Here is a 13,925-nt window from a genome sequence, read left to right as displayed (position 1 = left end):
TCTTTTCCCTAACCAACCCTCGTCCCCGTACCTTCTGCCCTTCCGTCTCTTCGCGGCCGTGTATGATCCTCGAGATCGCTACGGCTTTGGTAAATTTTCCTAAATAGCGAGGTGATACGTGTCCGAGATCTCTTTCAAAAATTCCCCTTCTATGGTAGAAAAATTCTATCATAAATTGCCACTCTGATAAAATTTGATAGCACAAAAGTATTTATCATATTTCTATTTAGAAAACTGATTGAAAAAGATGTACGACGGTGCTGTAATTTTAAGGGGACGTTTTATTTTTTTCCCCCAATGAACGAAACGAACGCCTGTCTTCTCGTCTTGTAGATGTCCACGTCCTTCGCTGTCCCTGTCCGTTGTTGGCTCTTCTTTAATTCCCTCGACGATGGCGGTGCAATTTATTTCAACCAGCAGACCGGTCGTCTCTTCAAGTGGTCGCGTCTGTTCGTCAATGCCGACTCGTAAATCGACTTGGATGAAGAAGCACGCGCTCATTTTGTAATTCACGACTTTCGTCTAATTGCCTGAACAGCCTCTTTCTGCGGCTGTTCCTCTCGCTTGTGTGCGCTTCGAAGGGCAGTCGACCATTTATTCGTCTTTGCCACCCTCCTTCGAGGAACCCCAACAATTCGAATCTATTTCACTGTCGATCGAATTTTATCGATCGTCTCGATAGCACGGGACGACTCAACGCGAGTGCCATTGGGAATCATAGATGATCGGTAAGATAAAAAAAAATAAAGAAACGAAAGAATTCCTCCCTCGTCCATTGCGCTTTTTATAAAATTACATAAAATATTGCAAGCTGAATGAAAACAGTTTCAAGTAGCCACGTGAAACTCGACGCCTGAACGATTCGATTCGGATCACCAGGTGACCATGATCGGTAGGCAAGCAATCACGACGATGATCCAGTTACCAATAATCTATCGTCATGGACGTGTCAATATTTCCTTGGTAAAGCCTCCGCGTAACCCCATAGGTATTCGATACAACGTAAATCAACGTTGAAACCGAGCGCCGCAACACGGTGCGATGGGATCAATTGATTTAGAAAATTAATTTATGCAAAACGAGAGGAGCGTTGTATAATTTGCGTAAACCGAGCCTTCTTGCCGCTCGGTTTCCGATCCGAAAGTTATGGCAGCGGTTAGCTGTTCGCGGTAAGAACATTTTCATCGACCAGATGTACAGCCATCGCTTCCAGGCGTTGTATTTAGCAGGAAAACCATCGAGATCCGGTCGAACGGGTTACTGTCACCAGCCTGTGATGTCGCAGGGAGGGCAGCGTAAACCCGAGGAATGCTCGTTCCCAGTAATGCAATAACTGTGGCATCACGACGCCAGGATACCACGAACGGCTGGCATTCAGATTGGTCCGCCACCCTCCGACTAGCAAACTCGAAAGCATCTGCCACGAATCGATCGAGCCACGCCGGAAAAAGCCGTCAATTAAACGTACTTCGGTTTGCACTTATCTTCCCTTCGATCTCTGCTGAATCTCAAAACCGTACCCTCCGAAAAGAAAATAATAGAGCTTCGGGTTCGATCGCAGGAGAGTGCAAAAAATCGTGGATGAAATGTTTCTTTTTTTTCTGTAAATAGTTCAGAATCGAGATTTCATGCAATATGTTGCAATGGAAATGTTAAAGTTCATGAAACAATAAGTGGAATACGTAGAATAAGAGTCATGTCTGACTATACGCAGACCTATACTACTTGCTCCTGATTTCGCACCACTCTGTTTCCCCAAATACCGTAATTTTCAATGTAATTGAAGTTCTGCTAAGCAATTCACACTCCCGATTGTCGTTTCGTTTTCTTATGGAACAAAGGAGAAACATGTTGAGCAAGAAATTCAGGGTAACAAATTTTCAACGTGTTCCTAGCCGCGCGTACAATAAAACTATTTTGAAGGAAATAAAGCCCATTTTCGGGAAATACGAGCGCGAGGAATGTGAAAAATATTCCTCTGACGTTTAGGTAACGTTCCCCTTGTGTCAGACACGATAAACGAAGGCATTTACTCAAATTCTCCACGGATATTCCCCCTCGTGTAGCTATTCATTGAATATACAAGAGATATTTATAAAAAAAAGATTGAGAAAACGATAAATGACGCGTGTAATCCCGCTGAAAGAATGCTCTTAACTCTTTTACTCCGGGGTGTTTATGAAAAAATGTGGTCCTTGAAGACAAATACGAAGTGCTTACCACAAGACTTAGCGGTGGTCGTGGAACTAGCACACATAAGAATTTTCATAGAATTCTCTAGTTCATCGCCGTTCAGATTTTATGAAATATTCAAAGAACAAAAGACACGAAATACGTTCGAATGAAATCCGATCAGAGCACGGTTGTATGACACCGGCTCGTAAAGTCTCTCGTTCTCCGGAATGAGCTCATTTTCTCGCGGAAAAGGGAAGAATGAAACGTCTGTCGACGATGAGAAGCGCAAATACGACGAACGAAAAAGCGATTCCGATTATTTATAAAGCGTGGACGGTTTTAATAGGCCGTTACCGAATCGTTCGCGTAGCAACTCGCTGACTCGACGAGTCGCGCGATTCGTTCCATTATTCAAATCGGCCGGAAGCTAACCAAAAGTCGGGCGAAATTATGCCCAGCCGTTCAACGAAACGTACTCGTTCGAGTGTCATCGAGTAAAATCTCGACGATTCATGGGTTAACGTTCATTTTTTCCCTCTTTTTCTATTTTTTTTTATTTGCTTCTTCGACCGGGTCAACTTTGTCGAATATGGCCTGGTTGCTCGATGAATTATAAGTCGAGGAAAAGGGTTTTCGCCCCCGCTTCGGAGGACTGTTCAAAAAAGAAAAAACTTTGCGAACCAACTCCTTAACTCTACTTTGCGACTTCTTTTCTTTATCGTTCGTACGCGGGATTTAACTGGAAGCCGACCAGCTCGAGCGTGTGATCGTTGATATAGAGGCTGACTCGGCACGCTGAATACTTTGTTTCAGTATCCAAATGCGAGAGGAAGGACGAAAATGTAAAAGAGACTTGGGTTAGGGTAAATAAATGTACCTGCGGTAGAGGTCGGACGGATGTGCGAAGTATGATTAAGGATGGAGTTCATTTTCAACTTCGACTGTTTATCTTTCTTGCGGATAGGGTACATTGTTCATCACGCTGCTGTTATTCCACTTGTACGAACATTTGCAACTCCCTATTCCATTCATTCTTACTTTTTATAAATATCTATACTTGTTCCGAATAATTCGAAAGATGGCAGGATCATATTTAATTACGATAACTTTCGTTTATCTATTACTTTTGGATGGCTATTTATCCCTATTGTACTTGTCTGATTAACTCGGTTCGGTGAAATAATCAAGAAACGAAAGCAATAGAGTCACCCTAGATATCGTTAAAATCGTATTAATAATTCATAACGGCAAACTGAACGCATTATGTTAAAAAATTAACTCGGTCGATCAACGTAGTGAATTTATAATCGTACCCACCGTAGTCTGACCATTCGTCGACTCATTCTACTCGCTCGATTGCCAATCGTTCCCTCCTCGGTACCTCCTCGATTCTTCTTTTATCATTTATTTACCAATGATCCCCGTTACCTCATCTATCAAAAATCAACGTAACGCGTTACAAATTGAACAGCGACTGGTTAAAAATTGACGGAGCGAGGGAAATTATCAACAGAGAGGGAGAATCAAATCGGAAATTGAACGAGCATGAATATATAATCTGACAGGTTTTTATGAATAATTCAAGAGCACGGGAACGATGGTAACGAATGACGTGTCGGTTACGTAACAAGAATAACAACAACAACGCGTGGCTGCACCGCAATGCAGTTTAACAATTGATCCATTTGATCGTTAATTAGCCGAGTTATTAGGCACGTAACACGCCGGAAGTAGTCGTGGTACATCGGACCGATGGGAGCTGATATTAGGATAATTAGTAGCGATATAAGCTAAGACAGCAATTATCGAAACGCGACATAATCCTGGTGTTGGCGAGCACACAATGGTGTGGCGGGCCGCTTTGATTAACCGCACGTCAATACGTACAAGATCGTAGAAGGATAGCTTGTGCCCTTAAATGGAATTCTCACGTACAGCGAGCCGACATAATTGAATCCATACAGTAGCATCGATCCGACACATTCAGGAAACCACACGGACATCATTCAGGGCTATATTTAAGGATAATAAATGAATAGCCATCCAAAAGTAATAGATAAACGAAAGTTACCGTAATTATTCGGAACAAGTATAGATATTTATAACAATAAATTCCCTGTTATTTACGAGCCTTTCCGTATCTAGAATTTAACGCATGCCAAAGTTAGCTTTTATTATCGTTCAAGCGTGAAAAAAAGGAAGCTAGGATGGTGAAAGTATCGAAAGAGTAGCGATATGATCGTAATTTCCCGGACAAACGATTCTCAATAAAAGAGCATATTTCTCGTAAAGGGTGTCCGAATAAAATTTCGAATAAAAAATTTACGGGTCATCCTTGCTATCGCGATATTCGATCGGATCATTCCTCTCGCGAAGTACAGACCGAGCTGAGAAGAGGAAAAAAAAGGCGGATTGATCGATCGTCGTAAAACGGGACGTTCTTTTGCCTCGAAACGATACGATCCACTTGGTCTCGATACAAAAAAAGAATAGAGCAAACGATAAAATTAATTCGTGGATGCTGTTGTAAAATCGCGTCGAACGTAAACTGTTCGAAACAACCAGAGGAACATCGAACCCATTTGTAGCCATCTATGTTTCATGTGCGCCCTGCACGAACCTTACCGGAAGTTATCGCAACTGGTCAGACTATGCCGCTTCCGTTCTACATTTCACCTCCCCAAGATTAACACGGTCGAGTATCTGTAGATGGATGCTAGCGATCTCCCCTAAATCTTTCATGCACCAAGCATTATTCAATTATCGAATTAAATCGAATCGAACACGTTTCCGATGTATAATCAAAATCACCTTTGAAGTTTTCAAGCAATCGATTCGCACTTGAATTTCAATCGCCTCGAATTTTATTTGAATTCTAAAATACTTAAAAGCTCTGGAAGCATTTTAAGACCACCTCCGGTGATAATTAACGCTTTAATATCGATCCCCGACGACGCGTTACGATAAACGCAACATCGCATTCCGCAATTTCGAAACTTCTTAACTGGAAATTAGTTCTACTCGCGAACAAATTGTAATTTGAAGAAGTTTCGGCACGCAAAGTTGCTGTTGCATGAATTTAGAGCACGAGCCCGCGAGCAGCTAGACAGTCAAACAACGTTTCCTTACGCGACGCTGTTTTCAACTAAAAGTTAGCCGAATCAAATGACTGGAAAGAATTGATATGAAAACAAACGAGTAAGAATCTCATCGCTTTCAAAACTTCCATTCAATTTAGTTCGCACGCTTTAAACGTTGCCTAAGAAAATTTAACGTCATAAAATTTCATTCGTAATACGAGTTTAAGAGTTGCGACTGTTCCGGTCGCGTCAATTCCTCGAGAAAGAACCGCGAGACACAGAAATCTGTCTGCTGGACGAAATCCAGAAAATCTTCCGGAGTTGTCTTGCAGTCGCGTCATCCTGCACCGGACTCGGTATTGTATGCATCCCGTAGCACGGTGCAGCGTAAATATTACGAGGTACGAGTAGAAAATAAGAAAAAGACGGTTGTAGGTGTTCGTGGCAGGTTTTCGCAAGCGTGGAGCATAGATTTTCCAGAAGATGACAGGCAAAGCGGAAATTACTCGTTTCGACGCCGCTCGAAACGAAATTCAAAGCCGTGGCTCGCGCGTTTCTTTCCTCGCATTTGTTCGTTCCACGTGTCGGGGGACTTGTTGGCCGGTTGGGTCTACGCCAGCCCCGGTATTGCTTCATAAATCGTCGAGCAAGGAACCCGTGCATCATCTAACGGCGTGTCGCGAATCGTGCTCGCCTCCTACCAATAATCGGACAAGTCTAACCAGATTTATGGACGCTTCTGTCCCTCTGGATGCAAATTTCCCTCGCTTATCCCCGCCACGAATTAAGGAGCTAGCCTCCGAGGCAAAAACCAGGTCGCGAGTTTCACGGTTGCCTCGATGTATACATGGAAATTCTTGAGGGAATCGCGTGTTCCATGGAGAAACATAATTTATCGCTCCACGTACGAGCGCGTACAATGTTCGAGTTATACGCGTTTTGTTCGCGAGAGAAAAACGTTCATACGTACAATAAATAGGTACAGAGTAATCGTAATCGTACTTGTATTTATTAAAAAAATATTCTAAATAATTTCGTTGGTCGTCCGTAATACACCATTGATATTAAACCGAAATTTTGCCGAATTGCTTAACGCGTGGGACGATAAGAGAGTTTGCACGACGTTATCGAGCCCCTTACCGTGAACCGAGCGGGAAATTGCCAACAGCGAGCATTAGCAAGCAATATCGAGACACGAGGTGAGCGTAACGTTATCGAAAATCATCACCGTGCAATCTTCCCGCGTGCGCACCGAGACAATGTTGTAACATTGATATCGGACTAACGTTAACGAACAACGGCTGCAATCAGCGTGCATCCGTTGTATATCGCGTTGCCGGTATATCGAACAGCGACGGGGAGCAACGCTAGATCCACGTAAACTCGCCATTATGCCAATTACAAACAGCATCGTAACCGGATCAGAGATCGAGGCATAATTCGAGATAGCAGAGCGTTTGTAAACCGATTTCCAAACGGCTCAATGACTGATCCGAGCTGGAGATATTTTCAAATCCTATCTCTCACTGGCATTGCATCGAAGTTGGATCATTGGGAATTAAAAATTGTTCGAAAAATTCATTCGTCGATAGAACAGGTGTAGTTGAAAGTTCGTAGCTAATTAACAGCGTGAAGTGACGGTGTTCGTTAATTTTCTACTATAACGGTTCAACTTTTAATTACACGCTGAAATCTCGGATGGAGTTTCCGTTTAATAAGCCGAATGCAGAGACAATACACTTTGTAATGGATTCGAAAATAAAAAAAAAAGCTCGCGAGGACAATGCGTGCGTGAGAGTCAGGGAACGGTTCCTTCTGGCGAATAAATCTTTCGCACCGGCAGGAGCTTAATTTTATCGCCGCCATGGAGCAGCCTTCCGGCCAGAAAGAGGGACGCGCCCTCTAAAAGGATCGGGCTAAATTAAAAGAAAGGATCTGAATGAGACCGCGGCTGCTGAAAGTAATCGCTTTATCTATACCCGCCACTCCTAGCTCGTTCGTTCGCTAACTCGCTAATCTGAGCCCTCGTTTTAAGGCTGAATCGTCCGCCTCGCAGCCGGACCCTTCATTTCCGCCAAGCTCATTTCCATATTCGCCCTTTCGACGCTTACAAATGCACGCGGACATTGGACATCGCTAACCGGACCGTCTCGTTTCGATATCGAGCAGGACGATTTTATTCTGGCCATCTTCGCTCGTGTTGGAGGACGAAGAACAAAGAAAGGGAGGAGTTATGTCGTTTCTCTTGGGGGTTGGAAACGATAGAGGAAAAGTTTGCCCACCGAACCACTCGTCTGACCATGTTATATACGGTTACCATGTTTGAAAATTGAATAACGTTGCAGAGATCGTGAAAATTCTGTTAAATTAATACAAGGACGTCTTAAAATTCAAATCTTTCATCCCCAAATTTTATTGGCTATCGAAATTTATCTCAAGTTACATAATTCCAAGATTTATTAATAAACGAATGGACTGTAACGGCACGATAACAACGAGAAATATACACAAAAAGGAAGTAAGTCGATGTAAAGTCTGTGAACTATGTAGAAACGTTTCAGTCTTCGAAACGATGCCGTAAAGTTTTTCCCCGTGACGGTCGGTCATTACGATTTAATATCGTCCCTCCTGTTTCGAATCGTTCTTCGTCTCCATTCGCTCAGCTTTCATTACGATCGGTAAAATCTCTCTGTCTGCCGCTGGCATATCAACTATTTGTTATCCCCGCGAAATAACGAGCCGATCCGTGCGCTTGCATAAACACGCGTGCTCGAGGTCTGCGCCTGACAACGTGCTCGAAACCGCTTTATCTGTCTCTGTAACGGCTGACTATTTTCACTTGTACATATGTAACGATCGTAGCTAACAATTATGCGATCGTTCCTCCTACAAACCGCCTATTCAACGATGCGGTTGCTGAACTTCCAACAAGCCGGCCTTGTTACTGTTAGTATATTAGAATGGCGTATCGTATTCTGTACCTAATTCGGTTTGATCAAATATTTTTGAGATGTTCGTTGTAAATGATAGATAATAGAAAGCATAATTAAATGATCGCTTGAAATCGAGTAATATTTTTAACGATAACTTTATACCTGGAAGCAAACTCGTTTAACGAGTTGATAAGTCGTAATTAAAGAGTCCAACGCGTGAAAAGAGTCGTTGGAGGCTTCCAATTTTATCAGCGTCGATGGCGTCTCGTAAAGGTGGCGAAAAACAACTTGGCCGCGTAATTAAATTCCGAATAGGTCGACGTAGACGCATTTAAAATCCGTCGCGTGCTCGTTCGCCGCATAATTATCGAGTCGTCACGCGAAGAACCTCTGCCGTTCCCGTAATTAATCCGTAATAATCGTCCAGGAAATTCGTAAACATTGCCTCGCGCGTTTGCCAAGCGAACAAATAAACGCGAACGATAATGATGCACACTCTAAACGGCGAGCAATTTGTTTCGAATTCATCTGGTTCGTTCGAATAATGAATTACCTTCGTTCGATCGAACTTCTTCCCGTTTCACTTCAAATTTCATCGTCAAAAGAATATCCGGATCGCGATAATTAAAAGTTACACCGTTTCTTTCTCTATTTTTCGAAAAAGTAACGAGGTGTAATAGACACAAAAGAATCGGTCCTTATCAATTAACGAGCTATCGTTTCCTTTGATCTTTATGGATCGAAACCGAGAGAAATGAAGCTCGAAATCGTTAGATGAACGAATTTCATTTCCGTCTGAAAAATATTCTAATTCTAATTCCTTTTATGCAAATACATTTTCATTAGTTGTCTACTAAGGTCGAACGAGAAGGGGAATATCGCGATGCAAGAAAAAAGCAATAAATTCTCGGGGAAATGGCGTATGATGCGGAAAAGACAAGGCTCACGTAACCCCGTCATCATTTGTCAGTTAGATGGAGCGTGAACGCGTGAAAATCGACGTTCCACCGAAGCCGAGGGGAAAAAGACAAAGGATCTTTCGAATGATAATTCGATCGAGAAGTAGCTACGCCGGGGGTTGCTTTGAAAGGAAGGAATTAATCTCCCTAAAAATTTTTGGAAACGTTCAACGCGATAGGGAACGACAGAGGGGTAGCGTAACGTCGTTTACGAAGGTCGAGTGACATTGTAAAGCTTCCATAGAAAAGCACGATGAACGAACGAGCTGTTGACATGCCGGCCTATTATGGGCTGGGCCGCTTTTATCCGACGAAAGAGGACGTTTAAGCGATGAAATTGTAAATTCAATTTCCTAGGAAAATCTACCGCCCCCTGTCCCCTTTCCACAACAACCAACCACTCCGTGCACACCCTTCCGTTTCCCATTAACAATCGCTGCCTCTTGTATGCGTCGAGGAGACAGCTCCTGTTTCCGGCAAGGAAGTCATTTTTCCGCAAGAATTGTGTTTTTCGATACATTTATAATCTAAACGCTTTCGAAGATTCTATGAAATTGTAAAAAATATAAAATCTAGACTCACCGATTAGATGCTATGTACATTGAGAATGTCCTTCTAGTGGCTGCGACGTGTTTAACCCAGTTCATTGGAAGCTGGATGACTCTTCTCCAGGAAATCCCACTGTACTCACGATAGATATTAATTATTTCACCTTTCTTTTTACGTAAATGACGAATTTTATTACGTATATAAAATCGCGAGAATTAGAAGTGTTTACCTTCCATGAGGCAGACCTGGGTTAGGTTCTTAACCTCTTAATTTAAAAGTCCGAAAATACTCGGGCAAAATACACTTGTTATAATATAATTGTTAAGTTAAGAGGTTGAATCACGCACTTAAAAAATTTAACTCCTTATTTTTCTTATAATAACGAATTTTCTTAAACGATTTACTCGTACCTGTCAATCACGTTGCGACGCCATCTTGTCTTCTACTTCCACGCTTCTCCCACCGTACCGATCACTCGGCCATGATCGGCCAAGATCGAGCGATCTCGGAATCCACAATCTCCGCTACAGCGTGAACAAATATAAAAATCACTAATTAAACTGTTTTCGATCTACCAAAACGAAAATGAGCAACGATCGTGAATATGTATACTACTGTATGTATAATATGTATAATATAAAACTATATATGTATAATATGTATACCATAAACTACTAGAAGAATAATCGTGTTATGACTAATGGAACAGGCTTCGTTCTGCATCGCGTTCATTCGTAAACACAAGCCTTCGTGATAAACAGAGACAAATGGGTTTTAAAGATTTAGCCGACGGAAACGTTCGAAGGGATCACGAAATTAAACGACTCTTTCTGAATGAGCCACCGAGGAATGTAAACAATTCAACGCGGTCTTTGTTTTTATACCAATCCTTAGTCGAGTGTGAGTTGAATATATTTACGTTTTCGTGGCATAATCACGGTACAGTCGCTTGGAAGTCGCGTACGAGGCAACACACGAAGGAAAGAAAGCTGGCTTCGATTTTCATACCAATTTGCAATCTCCAGAAACAGGTATATATTTTTCAAAAGTAATAATATAAACTTCGAATTCATAGTCGTGAACTGGAAGAGGGATATTTTATTAAAAATACTTGGGACTGCTTAATATTCTACATTTGATGGAGGCATGAAGTATCCCGTATTCCACCCTGAAATATGACTAACACATGTACCCTGCTACCATCTCAAAGTCTCTAATATTTTTTTTACGATGCGATCGGGTCTGAAACTGCAATTCCCCTTGGTCCCAAGGAACGAGCCCGTGTCTTTATTTATCGTCGTAAAATCCTCTAAGGGAGCAGACGGGTTTTACGCGTTTCTGATGTGCTATTCGATGATCGGCGTGCAATCTCGACCCGACGCGAAGGACACTCGGAATCCTCCGCTTCGGAATGTTCCAACGGTTCTTATTTTTCAAATGGCAGAGGGAAAATTTGATGCAGCCTCCCTCCGGGTTCCACGACTTAAACAATGCCCGAGCTAGCGAACGGGCCAACGAAAACAAGCGTTCGCGTGTAAACAGAAGTTCGTGGAACGTCGAAGCGGCGCAACCGCGTCGAGAGGTTGAAAATTTATTTTCGAACAACTACCCCGTTTCATGGAACTACATACGTACAGATATCCGCGAAGGGAATGAATTTCTTACAATATCGGAACATTCGCGAAGAAAGAGAAACGATGACGTTCGCGGAATTTCTCTCCGTTTCTTATCTTCGCTTTTTACGAGCTGCTTGTAATTGTGCATATTTTGATATCTTTTTTAATTATGCGCCTCGAGTTATTAATGTTGCATCTCTGAAGTGCATCCATTCGGTGACTCACGCCGCGTTATTAAATCACAGACGATTAACGTAACAACGTCCTCGCATCGAGCTTAATATCCTCGAGGGAAGGAAATTTCCGGACTCGATTTACATCACGACTTTTCCCATAAACGGAGTAAGTGGATATACTAAAGCTAGATCTTGTAAAAACTTCCCTCGTCCCCTCTGAGTCGCTGATTTCTACCTCGCGTCATTCTGAAGACACATAAATTTGTTTACTTCTATGTAGTCCAGCTACGACGAGTGATTCTTCAGAACAAACACTGACCGAAACAGCTAGCGATTATTGTGTAGCCTTTATTTTCAATTTTGACGTCAGTCTGCTCTTCCCACCTCTTACACGATTTTGTTCAACCAGATAGGTACTTTCGTTTATTCTATATATTCTCTCGTGGTTTATCACATATGGCCGATTTCTCTATGTCTTCGCGCGTCCAAAGGCGACGTTTCCTTCGAAATGTATCTGGTCGAGAACATAAATTAACCGAGATACCATCGCGACGACGTTATCGGCGATAAATTTATGGAACGCGATGATGGTGTCTAGTACTACTTGGGGGATGAAGAGCTACAAAATGTACGAAATTGCCTTCGACGAGTATAGATCGGTAATAATATACGAATGATTCAATTCTCAATTTCGATGTGTCATTTTTGTTTTATTGTTAAAGAGTAGTAGAGTTTGCGAGGATAAAACGGTGTATTATCGAAAGGTGCTGAAAGTTTATTAATCGGGATAGAATGATAAAAGTCATCAACAACAAATGGGTACAGTAGAAATTTCGCTGTATTATTATAATCTATCTCGAAAACAAAATCTCGATCCAATTCCCAAAAGTTATCCTCCAACCGTCGAGGATCAACCCACTCCATCAAGAGATGTAACGTCTAAAATGAAGGAAAACACGAGAAGAACGCGTAAAAACAGCGAGAAAATACATAAAGCTAACTGAAGACGAAAGTTGTACACGATTTATCTTAGGTCTGACGAGAATCAACGACTAGGGAAAACTGATTTCGGTCGATCCGAAAAGTTTTCGACAGGGATATCAAAGGCGACCACTGATTTCCAGTCAGTCTGGAAAGTCGAATATCGTGGATCTCGGCCAGCGGAATAACTTTGCACTTTCGTTACCGCCTTTTCTCTTATCGACCAAACATAAATCCTCCTATCCCTTCCTCTTCCGCAAGAATAATAGCGATCGAGTCCACCGTTTCCCCGGACGCGCTCTAAACAGATTCGTATCTTGGGCTAAAAACGCAAACAATCATTTTTCATTGGGGGAGGAAAAAACGAACAGGATATTCCTTCGGTATGTTCCTCGAGGAACACCGTCGCATATTTTTGCGAGCCAATCGATGATCCAGTTTCGTCGCTCCCTCCGCCACTCTCGACTTTCACGATTTCATTTGAATCTCATTTGGATTTCTAATTCCTGCCTCTGTACAAGAGTAGCCCTCGTTAGATTAACAAAGCTTAAGGATCAGCTGGAAACGTCGAACATGCAAATTATCCTCAGAAAACTTGCTATCATGTCGCGTAATTAAACAACGTGCGAAGATCGAAAGAGTATCGGTCTCTAATTTCAGTATTTCGTATAATATTTAAAACTTTCAATTTCCAATCGGTAGTGTTAAAAATAATCGGGCTCTGATCGAGTAGAATCCCCGATACTTCGACAGGATTACTCGTTTCGCTCGTCCTGGACAGGATACAGCGAATCGATCCCTTCCTCCTTCCCTGTCTTTCTCCCTGGTCCGCGCTTTCTCTTTCCGGTCGGGAGGCGGTCTTTAACAGAATTCTCAATGAGGTTCGCAAGCACGATTTAGGATTTAGTTATGCAACTAAGTACTCGCTTAAGGAAACACTCGACGAAGTCCCTCCGTGTCTAGGGAAGAATGTAATCGAGAAAACTACAGCGCCAGTGGATTAAGAGCGGAAGAGAAGGCATCGATAAATCGAGGAGAAAAAAGAATAACGGTCGTGCATTGTTTCGCAGAGAAGTGCTAGTATTTAAACGTATAAGTACGAATATATACGTTTATCGAACGAATTCTCTCTGTTACAACATTTCAAGAAAACGTCGTATCGGAATATATTACAGCTTCCAATATAAATGCAAGCGTCAATCGAACAAAGAAGCAGCGACAAGCTCGCGTTTATCGCGCAATGTCGATACGTTTCGTTCACGGTGGTTCCTCGTAAATCGAAGAAAACTATCTATCGCGGAACCGAGAAGAAAGCTCGAAGTTTCGTCATCGTATCCGGCTACGCGGCCCGTAGAAAATTACGCGTTCAATTTCGCAAAGTGCTCCCCCGTTCGGTGCTCGTAAATTACGAGAAAGGAAAAACAAATACGGGATCGATGCTGATTCTCCCTGATGT

The 13,925-nt window shown here is 42.3% G+C and overlaps 2 protein-coding genes across 8 annotated transcripts in view; one reads left to right on the top strand and one right to left on the bottom strand.

Annotated features, from left to right (window-relative positions):
* The window catches only part of LOC114874392 (tetraspanin-12-like), a 182,760-nt gene extending 172,380 nt beyond the window's left edge, over positions 1–10,380 (bottom strand). For 4 of the 5 annotated variants that reach the window (XM_029183620.2, XM_029183619.2, XM_029183617.2 and 1 more), the window contains exons 1-2: positions 9,926–10,100; positions 9,730–9,828 (exon numbers count right to left, since the gene is read on the bottom strand). The gene's annotated coding sequence lies outside the window, so the exon portion shown is untranslated. The other variant, XM_029183618.2, reaches the window with a different exon arrangement.
* Positions 10,381–10,434: 54 nt separating this feature from the next.
* Positions 10,435–13,925, top strand: part of LOC114874456 — a 44,863-nt gene continuing 41,372 nt past the window's right edge. For all 3 annotated transcript variants that reach the window (XM_029183742.2, XM_029183743.2, XM_029183741.2), the window contains exon 1: positions 10,435–10,727. In XM_029183742.2, coding sequence (XP_029039575.2) covers positions 10,464–10,727 — 264 coding nt within the window. In that variant the 5' untranslated portion in view covers positions 10,435–10,463. The remainder of the gene's footprint in view (positions 10,728–13,925) is intronic.

This window comes from Osmia bicornis, chromosome 9 (genome assembly GCF_907164935.1).
Source record: "Osmia bicornis bicornis chromosome 9, iOsmBic2.1, whole genome shotgun sequence".
Classification (NCBI taxonomy): Eukaryota; Metazoa; Arthropoda; class Insecta; order Hymenoptera; family Megachilidae; genus Osmia; species Osmia bicornis.
Note: the sequence above shows the minus strand (reverse complement) of the source record. Positions and strands in the feature narration are given on the sequence as shown.